Source organism: Numida meleagris, chromosome Z (genome assembly GCF_002078875.1).
Source record: "Numida meleagris isolate 19003 breed g44 Domestic line chromosome Z, NumMel1.0, whole genome shotgun sequence".
Taxonomy (NCBI): domain Eukaryota; kingdom Metazoa; phylum Chordata; class Aves; order Galliformes; family Numididae; genus Numida; species Numida meleagris.
This window is the reverse complement of record NC_034438.1, coordinates 65343771-65363224: the sequence shown is the minus strand read 5'-3', so window position 1 is coordinate 65363224 and position 19454 is coordinate 65343771. Positions and strand designations below refer to the sequence as shown.

Below are 19454 nucleotides of genomic sequence, written 5' to 3'. Positions count from 1 at the left end.
AGAATTTTTTGAATACTTACATTTCCTCGCCAGAGTATCATAAGCATATCTTTTGGTAACTCCTTGTACTTTTTTTTCTTAATGTAAGACCCTTACAGCATTCAAAAGGGGAAGCTGAAAAAATTAATAGAATTCCTTGCGTGTTCATAAAATACTAGCATGCAACTTACAGTTTCTTCCAGCTTGAGTGGAATGTCCTTATCTATAAGAACTGATAAGTTAGAGCAGTTGTTAGCAACACATCTTACATGTAGTGAGTTATCCTGGCTATGACTTCCTAGAAATTAAAAGCAGGCAGAATACTGACAAGCTAGCTTCTGCAGTGAATGTCATTATGGCATCTATGTTCCTTTCAGCATATTTAGCTAATTGGTAGAAGTTACCTTAAAACAGATGAACTAAACCAAAACTAAAAAAAACCCACAAGCCCAAACAAAGCAAGTTTTTGATCATTGCTTCTTAACCTGCACGGGAGGGCATTCTGGGACTCACAGTACATTAATCAGACTCCCTTCACAGAACTACACTGATGTCATTATGTGGTTCTCAAATCAGCTTAAAACTCAGCGTACTATAAATATAGAAGGCTTCTAGGGCTGCTATAAATGTCTGTCAGGAAATACTGCTCAGAATGATGAAGGTTCCACTAAAAGCATTGTGTAGCTTCTTTAGTATGTGTGGTGTTTAACATTAGAGTAACAGTGCAGAGTCTTCAGTTTTTCTGTTGGTAAGCAAAATACAGTGGAGAAGTGCTGCTTGCATTGGCGCATTGGAGCTGTTTCTGCAGTAATTCAACTAAGGTAGTGAAGTGCACACGTTTCCTTTTAATGAGATGAAATCCACTTCTGATAAGCTAGGTCTGTCTGTCTCAAGGATTTGTAGTGTGGTGATCTGCGGAAACAGTGAATATGATAGCTTTGACTTTGAAATGAAAGGTGACTGTGTGTTTGAAGGAGGACCGGGGAAAGGCTCGTAACATGGGTTTCCAAAGAGCTGGAAGAGTAAAAACACCATATACGTATACTTACATTCCTGAATAAGACCAGTGTATGTGCAGATGGTTCAGGAGGCCTGTGAAACTTAGTTGGAGTTCTTTGCTATAGTTCCTCAATTAGAGCATACGTAATCCATTTGCTGATCACTGGATTGTTACTGTAGCTCAATATACATACAGTCCTCTCAGCCTGATGGAGAGCTGACTATGAGAAAGAATGCCTTCTTTTAAATCTTCGGTATGATTTTGGATCCTGGCAGAAGCAGGAAGCTAGTGAGCATTTAAAAACTGAATTGTTTTGGGAAGTCTTACATGGTTTTGCTTCTAATATGAATGAGTCTTTTTCTCTTGATAGCTATGCCTTTCCTATTAAAATAGCAGAGTAATTAAGAGTGATGCAAGACATGCGTGCTTCAAGGGGAGCATCCTCTAAGCCTTCCAGCCAACTATCTTGGAAGTTCTTGTCTGAAGCCTGTGAGAGATCTTTGTCATGAGTTTTAGTAGACTGGATTCTGTGGCCAGAGCTACAAGGGCCGGTGTGTTTCTGCTTAGATATGTGCCTTGCCAACTGCAAGATAGTTGTAAACTCCTAATTTCTACCCATGAAGAACAGGAATAAAATAAAAAGGAATTTCCTGAACACTTCTGCAAATATTCCTTATTCTATCCTTCGACTTTGTGCAATTCACAGCTTCCAGAGAGGAGATCCACTCATCACATTGGTGCTAATGCTCAGGTGTTTCCTTTTCTGAAATCTTGGGCTTAGTGCACATATATTACTGCCTGTGTAGACCACACAGCACAAGGAGAAGGAAGAGAATGGTGTTCATGGTTTTTCTGCTTGGAGATCTATTTGTAAATCATTCCTGTAGTTGTCTGGCAGTATACAGCACATTGATCTAAACCATAAGCAGAGAATGCCAGTTTCTTTGACCGAGCTTGCTTCTGTTGTGAGTTGATGTGTAGTAGTGTAATCCTTTTCAATCTCCTTGTAGTCCTGCAATAGGCTATCCTTCAACATTTCTCACATTGCTTATGCATGACTGCATGTCCAGTGTTTGGCCAAATGAGCTTACTTGGTTAATGCCTTTGATTCCTTTTGTGTTATCATCAGTGCTTTGCGTTTATTATTTTTTAGGCAGCCTTTAAGGTTAAAGCTAGAGTCCTAGAAATTTTGTTCTGCAGACAAAGCTGATCACTGCTGTTTATTATGGTCAAAATATAACACCAAAGTATGTCATTCAGCCCTTAGGGCAAACCTGGATGTTTGTTGTTTCACTGGTGAAAACTGGGAAATGCCTGGTTCAGCTGTAAATAGGTGAAGGAGAGAAAGCTCACTCTGGAACTCCGGTCAGTCTGCTCAGTTTGAGAACTAGGAACTGAGCCTAGGCACTCAGCACTTAATGGCTGTTGCCTTTCCTCTTCATGTGCCTCTAGGAAGCTCTTCCACTCTATGCCATGTATGGAGACAAGGGCGTGCCCACCACCTGAAGTAGCAAAGAACAAATTAAAAAGTCCTGTCTCCTCCCTAATATATAAATAGGACTTCTCACTGCAGCCATAGCTGAGTTCTTTCAAGGTCACTACCTTTCCTCTGTAGCTTTGTCTTAGTGGGATTCAAGCTTATTTAGCATCTAGCACTCTGAACAATATCAATCTTGACTTTTTAATTTTTTTTTTCTGCAGGTACCCACAGAGGTTGAGAAATGTCAAGACCGAGTAGAATGTTTTAATGCTGATCTGAAAGCAGATATGGAGAGATGGCAGAACAGCAAGCGACAAGACTTTAGGCAGCTACTCATGGGAATGGCAGATAAAAACATCCAGTACTACGAGAAGGTATGTGGCATTGTTGTTGCACTGGCAGGAATAAAGTTAGTTCATTGTCCTCCAAGATGGTGGTTATTCTTTAGGAAATATTTGTGCTGTTTTACAGTAAAGAACTTGGGCATCTTAATTCTTCAGAGCTATGGAAGCTGCTCTTTGTCAGCAGCTTCGTGTAATCTGTAGAGTTGGTGGTTATGCTCAAGTTATCTACATGAGACTAGCAGTCTCTTGCGAGGCATTCTTTTAACAGCACTTTGTACTGGATGCTTGTCTATCTTGGATTCTTGAATTGAACAAATTGCTGAGCAGCAGTAGTAGTTTTCTTCCTCCTTGTTAGTGGTGAAGGAAAAGTCAAAAAACGTGTGTTGTGGATGTCCCATCCCTGAAGGCCTTCAAGGCCAGGTTGGATGGGGCTCTGAGCAGCCTGATCTGGTGGAAGATATCCCTGCCCACGACACGGATACTGAACCTGGGTGAACTTTAAGGTCCCTTTCATCTTAAGCCATTCTGTGAAGTAACCAGTTATTCACATGCAGTGTGGTGAAGTCCCTGAGGTGTAGTGGGGGACATTGTGTGTCTGAAGTACATACCTTGGCTGGATAGATTTTTCAAATAGCTTTGATGGAGTGCTGCCATAATAGCTGCTACTGTGTCCAAACTAACCCTCTCCTGTAGTCACATCACAAACACAAACTTTGACAAGAATAATTCTGGCTGCCTAGCTGCTGTGTAGTTCAGAAGAATCTAGCTAATACTTGAAAATCATAGATACTCTGACGCATTCTCAATAGCTTTGCCCAGCAGATGACTTTGGAAAGCTTTAATTTGTTTTCTTTGTTTGAAAACGATGGCTATTCCTTCTGAGTGCTTTCTTACATTATTGAAGAAGACCAGAGACTATAAAGGACCCTGCTAGCCTTTCTGAGCTTGTATTCTGTCAGTCAGGGAGGGTGGGTCAAGAATTACAAGAATTGATACACAGTCCATTTTTTAATCTTTCTTTCTTTCTTTCTTTCTTCAGTGCCTTACAGCATGGGAGTCAATTATACCACTATTGCAAGACAAGCCAGAGACCAAATAAGAAGAACCTTCATGGACAGTCTAGCACTTCTGTGCTCAGTACCACTAGACATACTGGAACTCTATGAAGGTCTCTTTTTTTTTTTTGTCAACTGAGATGCCAGCTGTGTTCAGGCTGGAACAGACCCTCTGAAAACTATTTGAATTTTTTCCTCATTTTCTGTTTAAACTGGGGTATGTTTCATCTTTTTGAGTTATCTTGAATGGTTCCTTCTCTATCCAATGGAGTGACATGGGGCTTATAGTGAAAGTGCATGGGGATCTTGATAAAACTTACCTCTTTAGCCTGGAAGGAACTGATGAGTAGAACACTAAAAAGATGAAAACAAAACTCTACTGCAAGGTGCCAAAACGACATCTTTATTACTATTCTGTTTGCTAAAAATATAATTATTTCTTAACCAACCCTTTTTTTTAATGGAGAGGGGAAGACTGGAAGTGAATATCTTCTGTTTTGCTACCACCTGTATGCTCCCACTGGCTAAAATGCCTTCTGGAGAGTTTCCTGTGTAGGAGTTGGGCTGGTCCTAGGCAGAGCATACTGACACTACCTACATATAGCCTGTGATACGAGCATGAACTGTGTTTTTTGTGAGTGTAGCATGCTGTTGATTCATACTAAATATCTTTGTTTACCTTGGTGATTATGAAGTAATGTCAGTTGGCTGAAGTGTACTTGTGGCTGAGTTGGGGATCAAAATCATCCTGGGTGTCCACGGGGAATGGTGGAGGCAAGTGTGAGTTTTTGGTGTATTTTTTCTAAAGCTCGCTCTGAAATGTGCATGGTAGAACTCTTGATCTGTGCTTTGTTTTTTTTTTTCCTGATCTAGAGCCTCTTCAGTAATCATCACTTAAGGTGCCTGCTGTGGTAAAGGTAGAACACACTCCCTATTTTTGTTAGTTTTGCAGTTGCAACTTAAAAGCCAAGAAGTGTCAAATGCTTGCCCACACCAAGCATCACTGTGTATGTGAAACTTGCCTTAAACAAGTCAGTGAGGCATAATAGGTACGGTGTCCATGCCTATCTCTGCTGAACCTCATGGCAAGCATTTTAAGACCTCTTCTGGTACAGATCTATTTTCTAGTAGTTTGTTTTGGCCTTTAGCAGTGTAGCTGCTTCTTCAAGTCCCTACTCTTTTCTCCTGCAGTCCACCCTCAAGAAAATGCCTGCTTGGTGTTGGTAGCCTTAGTACAAGGAATGCTGCCACGATGGGTCTCAGAGTCTTGGTTTAACAGCATGCAGATAAACCCTCTTTATCCATTCAAAATATGGGGTCTTGGGGTTAATATCAGCGAAATACTGGAATTTGGGAAAAAAAAAAGCATTGAGTGCTTACTGCTAAGCTTGAGTGATTACTTGGTCTCTGGCAACATTCGTGTGAAGAATCTGAAGGGTACTGGGGTTTGTACAACTTGTGTTCTCCTGTCAGGTACCAATCTGATCTGAACTTCATAAACACCAAATATTATCCAACCCTCACCCCTGCAGTGGCTATAGTAGCTCTATAGCAACTGTCAAGATGAGTTATCATTGCAGTGTGGTAGCTGTCAAGCTAATGAGATTATACTCTCCAGATGCAACAGTCAAGTTTTTAAGACATTTTAAGTCGTTTAAAAGAGGTTTTCCTCTTTTGAGTCAACTTCCATTGATAGTTTTGTGGTACTAAACAAGCTGCTTTCTGGTTTAAGCTCACAGTTTTATCAACATACACTTTGGTGGTGTGACATCTTGAGGTTGTTGTTGGGTTTGGAATAACTAACAATGCCTAGTGTGCAAAGGGAGTACTTGAAGAGACAGTCTTGAAGCAGTAACCTAGTGTCTTCCTTAGTCTTTTCCTTCTAAAATAAGCACCTCTAAATGCATAATACTTCGTACGGTTTGACCTTCAGGGTTACAGTCAATTCCTGTCTTCTCTGTTTCCCACAAACAGATTATCATGCTTTTTTGAGCTGGTGCCTGCGTGGTAAATGAAGATTGTCACTTGACTCTGAAACATCACTGGGAGTCAAGCAAAGCAAAATTGGAAATATTTAGACATTGTTTCTTCCACCTCATCAAAAACTGTGCGGGATGAGTGGAAAGGATGTTGTTTTGCTGTGTAAGTTCTGTCTGATACCTTGTAACGCTGGCATTCTGTTCCCATTCAGAATTACGCCAAACTGAGGTGGGGTTTAGCAGAGAACATCGCGGCCATTCATAAGAAGTGCAAGAGGCAATGGGAGTTCCAAGTGAAGTTTGAGTAACTTACTGCTGGAGTAGTTCAAGATCAGCTTAAACTTTCATTAACCTGATGCAACTGTTTGTGCATCCTGGTTTCTAAACAGCTATGTAGTCAAAGCATATTTTGATTTCAGATAAATCCCATTCAGATTGAGCTGTTGAAAGGCGGGTCTGCATTTCCTGTATGGAGTATGTGGCTCTGTAGCACCTACAAGCTAATTTGGAGGAAAGGTGGTAACTTCAGGCTGTGGTCCTGGATTTCTGTGGTACCAGGATTTTGTATGATCTGGAAAATGAAAAGCTCTGACCCTGCAGGGGAAGTGAAACTTAACATTCAGAAGAAAACTTCCTCTGTAAGAGTTGCTGCAGCATAAGAAGGGTGTGTAGTAGTGGACGTCTTAGCTCCTGTTGACTACTACGGAGGCTCTGTGAAATAAAGAGCTGTTATTGTAAACCACTGGGTAGCTGTAGGAGAGGCTGTGAGGTTTGGGGAAGCAGTGCAACCCGGGAGAACTCCAAAATAGTGGGAAACTCCTTAAAGATGTAGTTACTTCATTAACTGCTATTAGTGAGAGGTTGAGATGTGAACTGTTAGTAAAACTGGCATGGGCTGTAATCCTCATCATGGATATCTCTCTTAGAAGGACCCAAACCCAAATAGTGGGAAAAGTGAGATGCTGGGGAAGGGAAGCTGGAGTAGGGCAGGAGCTTTGTCTTTGAGTAACTTCTTGAGTGTTCAGTCACTTATGGTCACCTTCTGTGCTTGCACTGAAATGGTGTCAACAGTGGCTGCACCCTTCCAGTGAACCCACGTAAGATGTGAATCCTTCTCAACAGCCCTTAGATTGGCCTAGCTTCCTTCGTAATCTGCAGCCAGATCAAGAGCTGTCTAAGAGGATGTAAAATTCACTGCTGTCCTGATTACTTCTGCATAACCTCTAGAATGTTTGTTTCTTCTCACAACTGGCACCAGCACAATGAAGCAAGCACTGAGATATCGTTTTTTGTACTCAGTAAGGAGCCATGCATTGTTCATACATGTTTTTATCAGGTACTGACTCCTGCAATAAACAATTGTTGAAACATCTCATGGCTTTTTCAAGTATCCATTGAAAAACAAAATGTTAATAAGTGTTAGCTGTCCAGTCATAAATGTTATTGAAGAATAAACTGTGGATTCTTCAGAGCTGTCTGCTTGGATTTTTATTGCACTGACACTTGTGCTAAGGCTGTAGTGGGCTAAGTCATAGAAAGAAACTTCACAGAATCATAAAATGGTTGGATTGGAAGGGACTTAAAAGTCCACAGAGTTCCAGCTGCCTGCTGTGCAGGGGCTGGTTGCCACCCACCAGGTCAGGCTGCCCAGGGCCCTCTCCAACCTGGCCTTGAGCCCCTCGGGATGGAGCAACACCTCCAGGGATGGGGCACCCACAACCTCTCAGAGCAGCCTGTTCTAGTGCCTCGCCACCCTCTGAGTATTTCCTCTGATGGCCAAGTCTAAATCTTCCCTCTTTAAGACCATTGTCCCTTGTCCTATCGCTATTAAACCATGTAAAAAGTCATTTTCCCTCCTCTTTGTAAGCTCTCTTTAAGTGCTGGAAGGCTGCAATGAAGTCTCTCCAGAGCCTTCTCTTCTCCAGTCTGAACAAGCCCAGCTCCCTCAGCCGTTCCTCATAGCAGAGGTGCTTCAGCCCTCTAGTCATCTTCATGGCCGTCCTCTGGACCTACTTGCAACAGCTGCATGCATATCTTGTGCTGGGGGTCCCAGACTTGGATGCAGTCCTCCCCTCTATTGATGCAGCCTGGGATGCTGTTGGCTTGTGTCCAGTTTTTCAATCAGGGCTGCTCTGAATTTCTCCTGAAGCTTTTCTAAAAGCTCTTGGAGGGTTTCTGTCTTCCGTGGACGCTCTGGTGGACTGTGAGCTGAGAGCTGCTTCTGAAGCCCTTCACACACTCAGTTGCATGAAAATAGAGGAGGAAAATAAAGGTCCTTGTTCTGCTTTCCTCTGTGCACATGTCCACTGTTGCTCCTTAAAATCTGGAGACTCTGGCCAGCAGGGGAAGGCAAGCTAGCTCTTCCCTGGTTCCCCTCCTCTCTTTGGTCAAAGTGTCAGTGCTGATGACAAACAGTGCTGACTTGTTGCCCAGACTGTGCTGCTTCCAACCTGTGCAAGTCCATGGACTGAAAAGCATTCACTTTGCATCCTAGGGTCACCCTCATACCACCAAAAAAAAAAATAGAATGAAAGCTGTGAGAAGAATATCTATGTGAATTTGATAGCGCAAAACACGGAGCAGTGCTCTTGTCTCATACATGTGAGCAATTCTGACAGCTGTGCTCTTGTTCAGACTCACAGGTTATGAAATGATGTCTTGAGTTACAGTGCTGGCATGTTTATATACATTTTCATATATCTCTGTATAGGTATACATAGGTTGCCCTGAAAGTGATGCCTCCTATTTAATTCCATGGAAACTACCCCAGATACGAAGAGCACCACTGCACTGTTTGATAGGGCAAATTCTCAGCTACAAAACACTATTTTTCAACACAGTCACCACCACTAGTTATGCATTTTCACCAGCGATGAACAAAAGCCTGCATGCTGTGCTCATAACAATCTGTACCAGCAGAAGTGACATGCTGTCGATACTGCTGAAACACACCACCCGTTGCTTCACTGTGCTCACGTCCACTGTTTGGCCTCCATCAACGTTCAGTAAGCATTAATGAATGTCAGTGAGTGCAATTATTTCCTCATGGAGGAGTGCAATTACACACCTTTGCTTTATCCACACTTCCATGTCAGACTCCATTTTGTCAGAGTGCCCCTCTGCTGCCATCTGTCACGTGGCAACAGATGCAATGGATATTGGTGGGAAGGTTCCACCCCTACTGCTATACCACTGCCATCTGCCTCTGATGTTGTGGGCCAACATCATAAAAAAGGAGGCATTACTTTCAGAACAGCCCTCGTACTATGTTCATTGTTTACTATGGAACTAATACTGATGAGAGAAACACTGAGGTAAAATTGTTTGTAGTTCCCTATTAGTGTGTACATTTTTTAAATGCACCACTTGTTTACCTCAATTTGATGGAATGGACCAATAAACGTATTTAAAGATGAGTCCTTTACGTAGAATTTGATGTTTCATTTTTTGTCACCTTCTTCACTGAAATGTGATGTGTGCACTTACTTTACTGGGCACTTTACCTGTTTTACCGTACTTTACCTATTATCATACTACAGAAATACCTCTCCCATAAAAGCTCATTCAGTTGCTGATTTAACTGAGTGTCAGCTGTCTGTTGCTGTGGATAACTGGTACAACCAGAAAGCAAAGGCTGGAGCTGCGGCAAGGCTGTGAGGGCTGGGGGTGGTAGGACAGGGATGGCAGCAGTTTGCTCAGAATGGGAGAGCTGCTTAGTGAGTAATCAATTTCTGCTTGCCACATCCCTGTCTCAAACTGGGGCTGCCTGACTTACCTCCTGGTTATTACAGGTGCTGAAGAGCTTTTAAATTGTCTAGGAGCCTGGAAGCCAGTTAATCCTTGTTAATTCAGTTGGCATGTAAGTGGGAACATAGTCCAAACACAGATCCTTCTAGTGCGTGCCAGTCTTCTGAGGCTTGTTTGGATTTAGCTGATAACATCTGATGAGAACTGGCACACTGCATGTGGTTCCTTTCAGCTGGAGCATGGCCAGCATGAGGCTGGGCTTACAAGATGAATGCTGCCTGGTGCTGGCAGTCCTCCACCTCCACAAAATCTGTAGGGGTGGTGACCTTCACTCGCCCATTCTTGACCTGCTACAAGAGCAGTACAACCTGGTGCTGTGAGATGAAACACCAGGTACTGAGTCATAGGTGTCTTCCCATAAGCTCATTGCACTACCATGGCAGTCTCAGAAATGAAGAGCATGAACATGTAACAAGAAGTATTTTATTGTAGAGATTACAAAAACTGTACCTTAATGTTATGGGTTTTGTTTTCACTATGGCGTTTGTGTATTTTTCTTTATAACATCAGTCATCTTTACTCTTGTCTGTAGTGTTTTAGAAACTAGGGTCATCCTGCTGACCACTGTGCACTCCCAATGTGCTTCTTCTGGACCTCTGCCATGTAAGACAAAGTCACAGAACTGCCCTGAGGTTTCAGAATTGAAGGACAAGAAGAAACTAATGGAGAACTGTGGCCATTCCACTGCTTTCCCCTTTTAAGTTGGATGATGTGCTTGGAAACACCCCTTCAATTTCTGCCCTATTCTTGTCCATCTGCACTATTGCTAAGTAGCCTGGAATGAAAAGAAGATGCTCGGAACACTGCCGGTGTCTTACAGCCAGTGCATACATCACTCTGCATGATGATGTACTGCAGAAATAACAAGGCAAGCTTTTTTGCCCTGGGTGAGCTCAGTGGCTGAGAGTGGCATGCTATGAGGTGAAGATGTAGACGAGATGCTTCCTGTAATGAAGCTAATTATAGGGGCAAATGTTTGGCAGACCTTCCACTTCCTCAAAGAATTGATTGAGACTAAAAGATGTGTTAGATGGTACAGCTTCTGTCACTTGGTCAGAATCTGAAAAGTACCGGTGCTTGAATGTTGTTTGATGGCCACAATACTGTAAAGAACAACAAAAACACAGGTTACTAGAGAGCTACCAAGCTACCTTCTCCAGACTACTGTTCACTCTTTCCTTGTTGAGCCTTTAGCTTATACTTTGACTTCTGTGGTGTCTGGAGCTGGCTGAGTGCTGATGCACTTCCTTTTGAGAATCTGCCATCTGCTGTGTAAGTTACTGCTGTGTGTACAAGCCATGAAACCGGTACTGTTTGTTGTCTTTCAGGTTTTCATAGATTTGTAGAACAGCCCCAGGTACTTCAAAAAACCATCAAGTCCAACCTTTCATGGGAAAAATAAGTTGCTTTTGTGCTAAAACCTGGTTAAAATTGTAACTCTCAATCACTCTGTAGCTGTGCATTTGGGCAATCTCACTGCATCAGAAAATACAGCAAAAAATATGGCATCCTTTGCTATATGGTAATCGTTTCTCTTTGAAAGAAGCACCCGGGGGATGCTCAAAGTTATTCTTTTCTATCACAATGAGTAACCTATAATGGATTTTAAAAAAATGTTTTATTTTGTGTAGGATTATTACTTCTCTCTACTTACTCCTCTTTTGACATTATCTAGCACTACATTTGTGCAAAGGCTTTGTCCCATGGGATTATTAGCTCTCAAACTCTGCCAAATATTCCTCCTACAGCAATTCATGTTACATTAAACAAAAAGGAGGTGGAAAGCAGTGGCTAAATTGCTTGCAAGTGAGATTCTGTGAACCTTCTCAGTACTTGTCATCTTACTTCCACAGGATTTTTTTCTTTTTGCAGTGTTTTTGTAATATTTTTTTGAAATAAAAAAAACTACAACAAATTCCTTTTTCAATCTATTGTACACGTAAGACCTAGAATCATGAAGTGAGTAGAAAACATAGCATGCCCCTTAGGGGGAAGCAGATCCTATTCCTTACCTTAGTGGGAGGAGACACAGGCAGCCAGCCAGGAAAGACAGAACAAAGCAGAAGCCGCTGTACCAGTTCAGTGTGCTTTGGTAGATCTTGTTGTAGGCCGTGGATGTCACTACTCCCGTGACAACTAAGGACAGCTGCAGCAGGACAAACACCTTACCTGTAAAACAGCAACATTGTTTGTCATCAAGGAGAAAAAACCTGCTGTGCCACCTCCCTGTGACATCCGCGTGAATCATCACCAGCACTGCACACGAAAGTGATGTGACCGTGGCTTAACAAGGGCCAGATTGCACAAACTTACATCTGCTACTGTTCTGGAGCTGGGTTAAGTAACTCTTCCTTATGGCAAAGGACAAAGCTGCCTGCTTAAGCACTCTAGGTTTTGAGGTTGCAGTGAACTGGGAAATAAGTGCTCATTTCCATACGATACAGAGAGGCAGTATCTTCAGGACAAGATCTTAGTTCCTTCCCTAGGCCAGAAGGGTTATCCATTGGGCTGAAATGTAACCATACCTAAAACAGATTGCTGCGTGGGATTGTGCAATGTGTAGCGAGGAGCAAATTGAGTCCCATTCGGAACTGCTCAGGGACAGCCATTTTCACTGAAGTGCACTGTTCTGTTTCTGCTGTGGTAAATGGGGGAAGGGGAGCAGTCTGATCCTCCTGGGACACACAAACCAGGAGCATGTCCAGGGCCTTGTGCCGAGCCGGTGCCCTCATGGCCTTCTATTCCCACGTGGCACCAGTGGCCACCACCTGAGGAGACAACGCAGTGACGTGGGTGGTGTGTTCTCCTGGAGGTTTGGAGTGCTGTGGTCATACGGCAGAAGGGAAAAGGATGGCTATGTGTGATTTTGGGCTGTGTTTGGAGGAGGTGAGAGCAGTCACAAGCCTGAGGTGCTGTGTGGATGCATGACCACTCCAGTTGTGTTTGAAGCCAAGTCACTGGGGTAAAAGTGGTAGCCACCAACATGGTGTGGTAAAATACATACATTTCACTATTTTCTAATACAATGCCAATAGAAAAATTAAGAATTGCTTCTCCCATTTCCCCAAAACTCTCATTTTCTTATGTAAAAGCTGTCCTTTGTTAAATCATGTTCTGACAGGAATCAATTGAGAATAAATGTTGGGAGATTTTTCAGAGACTGTAGCTGAAAAAAAGATGAAAAAAATCCACCATTCCCAAAACTGGAAGAAGCCAAATACAAACTGTGAGTGTCACTGTGCTTCAGCCCAGCATTGCCCTCTGTTTTCCCTTGAGCAGTGTGTTTTTGGGCAGTACCTCAGATGTTATTTTCCCTGCCTTTGAGCTGCACACTGATAGTAATCTCTTGAAACGTGTACTGAAAATTCTGCGGATAAACGATGAAGCAACAAGGGAGGAGAAGTTTGGACATGACAGGTTTGTTCTGCAGGTTTCTCTGCTCCTCCCTTCCTTTTTGTGGTACCAGCTGTTATTATGCAATGCACAGATTGTAGTGAAAAGTTACTTTTGCACCCAAACTGAGGGATTTGACAGTTTTTTGATTGGTGGGGTAACCAAAACACTTACCATAGGATGATCCTTCAACATGCTTGGACAACATGGACCTGATGGTTGGTAAGGGGATGAGGGCAAAGAGCATCACTGCTCGAGCTGCAACACAGTGAATATATGGTTATCATCAGTACCTGCCTCCTGTCTCATAACACAGCACCCACTGCTTTTGAAGACTGCATGCCTCTGGCTTGGGCAGGGCCTTTGCTTCACCTTGTCATGTCCCCTCAGCCTCAGGTTAAAATCTGCAGGAGGAGTGCAGGTCCTTGCTTCATCCAGGTGGCAGCGGATAAGCCACCAACTGCTGCACCTAGCAGAGGCACTTTGCCTGAGCCAGCTGTGATCTCTTGGTCTTGACCCGAGGTTCAAGTGTATACATACAGCACTCTCCTTCTAGTAGTGAGGTGGACAATTCAGGTCTAACCATTGGAGAGAGCACCCTATGCTACGCAGCCTGGGCAGGAACACTGTTTTTTCTCCTGTGGTGCTTCTAGCTCTGCCTGAGTAAAGGCCTACTCCACATCTAGCATACCAAGGTGTTTCTCCACCACAAGGAATATGCATCTTGCAAACCCAGTAGCAGCACTTTTCAGTGACAGACTTAGTATTAGACAAGCATTTTTAAAATTATAATTTTATGTCTTTTATTCCTCTAATTGCCTAATTGATTAACAAAGTCTGTTAAAAATTTAGCTCAGTATGGCTTGGTACTCAGGCTTGGTACACAAATAATATCCTACCATCTTTCCTCTTAAAATAACTTTGTTTAATTTTCAGTTTCTCCCTTCTTCTAGAGGCAGACAGAAAAACTTCTTCAGGTCATTTCTCTCGGATCTTTTTCTCACTCTAAGAAAGGAGATCTGAAAGCTGTGCGACAAAACCATACTCCTTCTGTTAGTCAGGTATGAATCACCCACCTCACTGTCATCAGGGATACTGTTCTTGGCTTTTGGTTTCCCGTGTTCCTGCAGAGGCTGCTTCCCCCAAATAAACTTGCCTTTCCTTCACCATGCAGTGCTGCCCCAGCTATTATTACCTGTCCCTTAGTCATTTATATACAGTGTAAGGTTTGTGTAGTACATTGCCATAATATATTATTTGCTAAAGCAGCTCCAGTTTCTCATATAATTTTTCCCATCAGTCATAGAAACCCTAATGTAACAAAATTAAATCACATATTAAGAAGTTCACTTAGCAGGAAATCTTTCACAATTATCTTCTAATGCAGTCTTAAGTCTTATGTCTTGAGAAACAAGTGCTTCACATTAATGGAACAGTGTTGTCTGGCTGGTACTGGTAGCCTGCAACAGTTCCTGCCCCACCACATTGTGAGCATTTTTCTCCCACTCGGATCTGGACTATGACCAAGTGACAAATTACAAGTTAACTGGCCTTAAACTGAGCACTGACACGAGCATGTGCCTTCTCTGGATATTGATGTATACTGTATGAGAGAGATGTGGGGACAGGGCCCTTGAGGTAGCTCAACTCACCTATGTAGAACAGGAAAGTCCACCGTACGAAGGCCATGATGAGGATGCCAGCACTGAATGACACCACTCCGATCATGATCATGGTAATGTCCTTAAAGTACTTGGAGAACACAAGTACCCCCAGGAAGCTGGTGATGAAAATCGCGTACCCAGCAGCATTGCCATGGCCAATCTCCACGGCATTCCAACTCAAAGGCTCCCTGATCAAGAAGAGTGGAAGTACATTCATTGCACCAACCACGGCAAGATCATAGAAGATCGCTGCCACAAAAAGCATAATGATGATTAGTTTTGAGGGTGTTACTGGAGTTTGGCTGCTGCTCTCTGAAGGATGGGCACTCTCTGCTCCTCCTGTGTGGGCTGGTAGCTGGCCGCCAGCCTCCTCTACACTCTTGGCTTTGGCTGGGCTGGAAGCTGCTGGCTTGGGGACTGTCAGCACAAAAGCACTGTAGAGGAGACAGAAAGCATAGCAAGCAATGCTGCAGCTCACCAGCACAGTGCCCTCTCGATAGTGATAGCTGAAGCCAACAAAGAGGTAGCCAGATGCCATGCTTCCCAGAAAGCCTGCAAGGCCATACACCATCTCAATAATGATGAGCCGCAGAGACCTCCTGCTCTCAGAGGAGCCTAGGGATCCCAGAGCCATGATGCCTGCCCAGAATGTGGTGAAGCCGCCTGTCAGCCCATTGAAGGCTGCAGCCCCATACATCACCTCAATCGGCCAGTCCAGCAGGATCAGGAGAAGCAGGAGAGATTTGGAGCCCAAATAGCCAAGAAGCGAGATGCAGATGGGGATCTTCCGATGCACCTTATCTCCCAGCTTGGACAAGCCATAGGCTGACACCAGCGGGCTCAGACCCAGGACAAGGTTGTAGATGATATAAAAATTAGAGACAGCCTTCTGCTGAGCGTCTTCCAGTACGTGGGAAGGGGCAGTTGAATTGGTCTGGTTGTAGAAGTTCTTCACCACCAGCAGCAGCGCTGTGTCATAGAAGGCACTGGCCACCTGGGAGCCTGCGACCACCGGCTCAACCCATGTTCTCATTGCCAACATCCTCACCATGGTGCAGATGGCCACCTCTAATCAGGGAGAGAGGAGAGCTGTTTTCCGAGAGATGTGCTGGAGGAAGTGGCGTTCTCAGAAGTTCTGCTCTGGATACATGCTTGAAGTGGAGTGGTGGAGGGAAAATAAAAGGTCCGCCAGTTTGCACGGAATCAGGGTTGTGCAAGAGGCAATCCGGCTGGGAGGATGTTTGCACCTCGCCTTAGTACGTATGCATGCATTCGCATGCACATCCCTGAGCTGCTCTGACCTCTGGCTCAGGCAGCAGAGGCTTTTGTATGGAGACGCCCTGTACTCGCTGGCTGCTGCTGCTCTTCCTGGTGCAGCTTCAGCAAAGATCATATGACCTGGGGGGAATTTCTGTCACCCACTTTAGGAAGTGAAAATATTCATGTAGTTGCTGCGTTTTTTCTTTCTCTTTTGGCATCCTTCACAGGCCAGAGGGCTCTCAGGGAAGTGATGCTCACGCCTGATGGCAGGGATAGGAGAAGATAGAGTACTTTTCTTGCCAAGTAATTCATGAATTCCCCTTCACTCCATTCCTTTCCCTTTCTTCCACACAAATGTGTTGCTGGCTCTCTGGCTCTCAGCTGCTTCCCTTTGCCCTATTGCTACATCATGCCTCTGATGTCATTGTTATTTCAATAAAACAGGCAGGAAATTACACCAAAAAGAAAAAATGGTAAGAGAAAATCCTTATTTTTCATAAGTTGCCTCACAGTCTTTGTGCTGTGTCCTTGGACTTTACAGTGTGGGAATTTTCAAAAGGAGGAGGAAATTCCCAGTGCGACCAAGGCACTGGCAATGGCAGCACAGCAGCAATCCACGATTTCCACTCTGTGTGTTGGCATGGAGTCTCAGCTTGCAGCCAGCCACACTCTTTACTGCTGCCCCATGCTTTGGGTCTGCAGGAAGCACTCAAGGGATGCTTGGCAGCCTCAGAAATGCTAACTGAAATGATAATGATCTCATCCTGCACTGGCTGAGTGATTCATAACAGGCAGAGTAGCAGTCTGCTCTGGGAAGATTCATGGTGATGGCTTTAAAAAATAAATTAATGATTAATTGCACAAACCATGTTAAAATCCCCATCTGCTGCACTCTCTGTTGATTCAGGTGGCATCAACTCAATGCCTGTGTACTTATGGCTCAAGAGCGGCATTCTTTTACTCCTTAGTCCAGTTGTGCAATACTTTTTGTTTTAGGTTTCTATTTGAGGGAAAAAATCCCAAGAACTAACATAGGAAGGAATGGGGAATTGTCTGCTAGAATGATTTGCTGTTGCCAGAGAATTATGACTTTTTTTTTTTTAATAGACCCAAAGACTCATAGCCAGCTGTAGAATACAATCTGGTTTGTTCCAAATACTTGGTTTATTTTTGTATCAGATTTTCTGCAGGTGTTTCTTTAGTTCTTCTTCTTTTTCTCCAAACACAGTAGTACTTCCAGAGGATGGAAATTCCAGGCAGCCTTACTGAAAGCCCCACAGCAGCAGTCTGGGTCTGGTTCAGTCAACACATGCAACCAGAGTCATGGGCACGTTTCGCTTTGACCTGGGAGCCCCATCTTTTCTTCCAGATACTAGAGGGAAAGAGAAATTGCTTCATCCCATTCTAGCTTTGATGTGGGACACTGGTTGTCTTGCCATGCAGAGGAATTTTATGAGCACTGAGCTGGAGAGGCTGCAGATCTGCTCAGCTCTTGAATGAGGGATGCTTTCCCTCCGCACTCGGTGGCATGTACAGGCTGCCTGGCTTATTCATCAGACACTCTTGACATTTAGGTGATACCATGCTATGCTCAGTGCTACTCAGGCCCAGAGAGCTAATGAGCTGTGCTAAATGCCATTAGTGATCTCATGAATTGCATATATATTTCCAGGATATTTGGAGTGCTCGTTCTCATTAAATGTGCTTTTTAGAGTTGGTTCTCATAGAAGGGTATTATTTTATGTCAGCAACTGCAGTACAAGTGTAACGCAAGTTTAACTCAGGCTGTATAACATATCCCACTGCAAAACACTTTGCATGAATACCATATTCATCTGATCCCACAAAGGCTTTAAGATTACCATTCTCCATAATCAGCTTTTCCACAGGGCTCAGTTCTCATTTTACTGATATTTTAGGGGACAATTATTCTGCTCTAGAATGTAATATTTGAGCAGAATTGGCACAAGGGATCCTTAAGAGGTGTAAGAGAGTGGCTCTTGACATTTAAAAACACGCACCTACAGAATGGTTGAGATTAGTTGCAAGGCAAAAATACATTGCTGTAGACTGCTGAAACCCAGTGGTTAAAGGCAAACTCCCCTACAGCCCTCTAGCCTGGGGACCCTGAGACCAGGTCAGCAGCAGCTCGTCTCCACAGAGAGAGACCCTGTGGTGCACTGATATGTAGTGCAGTGAGAAAGGAGCAAGGATTGTCCCCAGGGTACGATGGGGGAGACCCAGCAGCTGTTCCATGGAGGAAGCTGGCACTTGAAGAGTAGTATCATGCTTTCACCCTCTGAAGTTATAGTTCTGCCTATTTTTCTCATTATTTCAGAGTTCTCTCCTTGCCTGGCTGGAGTCTCCTGTGGTCTTTTCCCCCTGCTGGATTGACAAAACCCAGCATCCTTTATGTGTGCTTTTTGTTGGGTCAGCTGCGTTTTAATTTATCTCAAGGAATTTAGGTGATTTAGTGCTGACACTTTAACTGCATTTCTTAACATAAATCCTCTGCATGGAGACAGGAAAAAAGGCTTCTCGTGGTATCCAGCACCTGCTCGATCAGCTGGACTGCAGAACAAAATCCTGCTGTACGTCTTAGACCCAGATAATCCTTATGCTAAATGCTATTTTTTTGGTGCACATTCTACTTTTCATTAATATTCACCTCTTCTTTTAAATTGTTGTCAGCCTATATGGGTTTGGCATGAAGCACTGCAAATTCAAGAGTGTAAGGTAGGAAGGGTCTGGTAGGAATGGACTTAATAGAATTGTTTGAATAGGAAGGGACACTTAAAGGCCATCTAGTCCAACTCCCCTGCAATGAACAGGGATACATACAGCTCCATCAGGTGCTCAGAGCCCGGTCCAGCCTGACTTTGAGTGTCTCCAGGGATGGGGCATCCACCACCTCTCTGGGCAACATGTGCCAGTGCCTCATCACCATTACTATAAAACAAATTTCTTCCTTATATCCAATCTAAATCTCCCCTCTTTCAGTTTGAAACTATTTCCCCTTGTCACATCACATCAGACCCCATTAAAGACTCTGTCCTTTTCTTTCATGTAGCCCCCTCTTTAGATATTGCAGTATCTAAAGAGGCCGCTGTCAGGTCTTCCTGGAGCCTTCTTTTGTTCAGACTGAACAGCCCCAGCTCTCTCAGCCTCATAGGAGAGGTGTTCCACTCCTTGGATCATTTTTGTGGCCCTTCTCTGGACACACTCCAACAGGTCCCTGTCTCTCCTGTACTGAGGACTCCACATTTGGATGCAGTGCTCCAGGTGAAGTCTCACCAGCACAGAGCAGAGGCCAGGATCACCTTCCTTGCCCTCCTGGCCACGCTTCTTTCGATGCAGCCCAGGATATGGTAGTCTTTCTGGGCTGTGAGGGCACAGTGCTGGCTCATGTCCAGCTTGCCGTCCACCACAGCTGAGTAGTGGGATGAAACAAATTATCCCAGAATGGCAGCTTAGTCTTCCCTTGTTGAACTAA

The 19454-nt window shown here is 43.8% G+C and overlaps 2 protein-coding genes across 4 annotated transcripts in view; one reads left to right on the top strand and one right to left on the bottom strand.

The window, feature by feature from the left end:
• SNX30 (sorting nexin family member 30) overlaps positions 1-7306 on the top strand; it is a 56431-nt gene extending 49125 nt beyond the window's left edge. For all 3 annotated transcript variants that reach the window (XM_021380810.1, XM_021380809.1, XM_021380811.1), the window contains exons 8-9: positions 2681-2833; positions 3843-7306. In XM_021380810.1, the coding sequence (XP_021236485.1) occupies positions 2681-2833; positions 3843-3902 (213 nt within the window). In that variant the 3' untranslated portion in view covers positions 3903-7306. The remainder of the gene's footprint in view (positions 1-2680; positions 2834-3842) is intronic.
• On the bottom strand, positions 8888-18792 carry SLC46A2 (solute carrier family 46 member 2). The gene is made up of 4 exons (XM_021381332.1): positions 14690-18792; positions 13212-13295; positions 11657-11813; positions 8888-10747 (listed from the first exon to the last, which is right to left on the bottom strand). Exons 1-4 carry the CDS (start codon positions 15750-15752, stop codon positions 10690-10692), a joined length of 1362 nt encoding a protein of 453 aa, XP_021237007.1. The 5' UTR covers positions 15753-18792; the 3' UTR covers positions 8888-10689.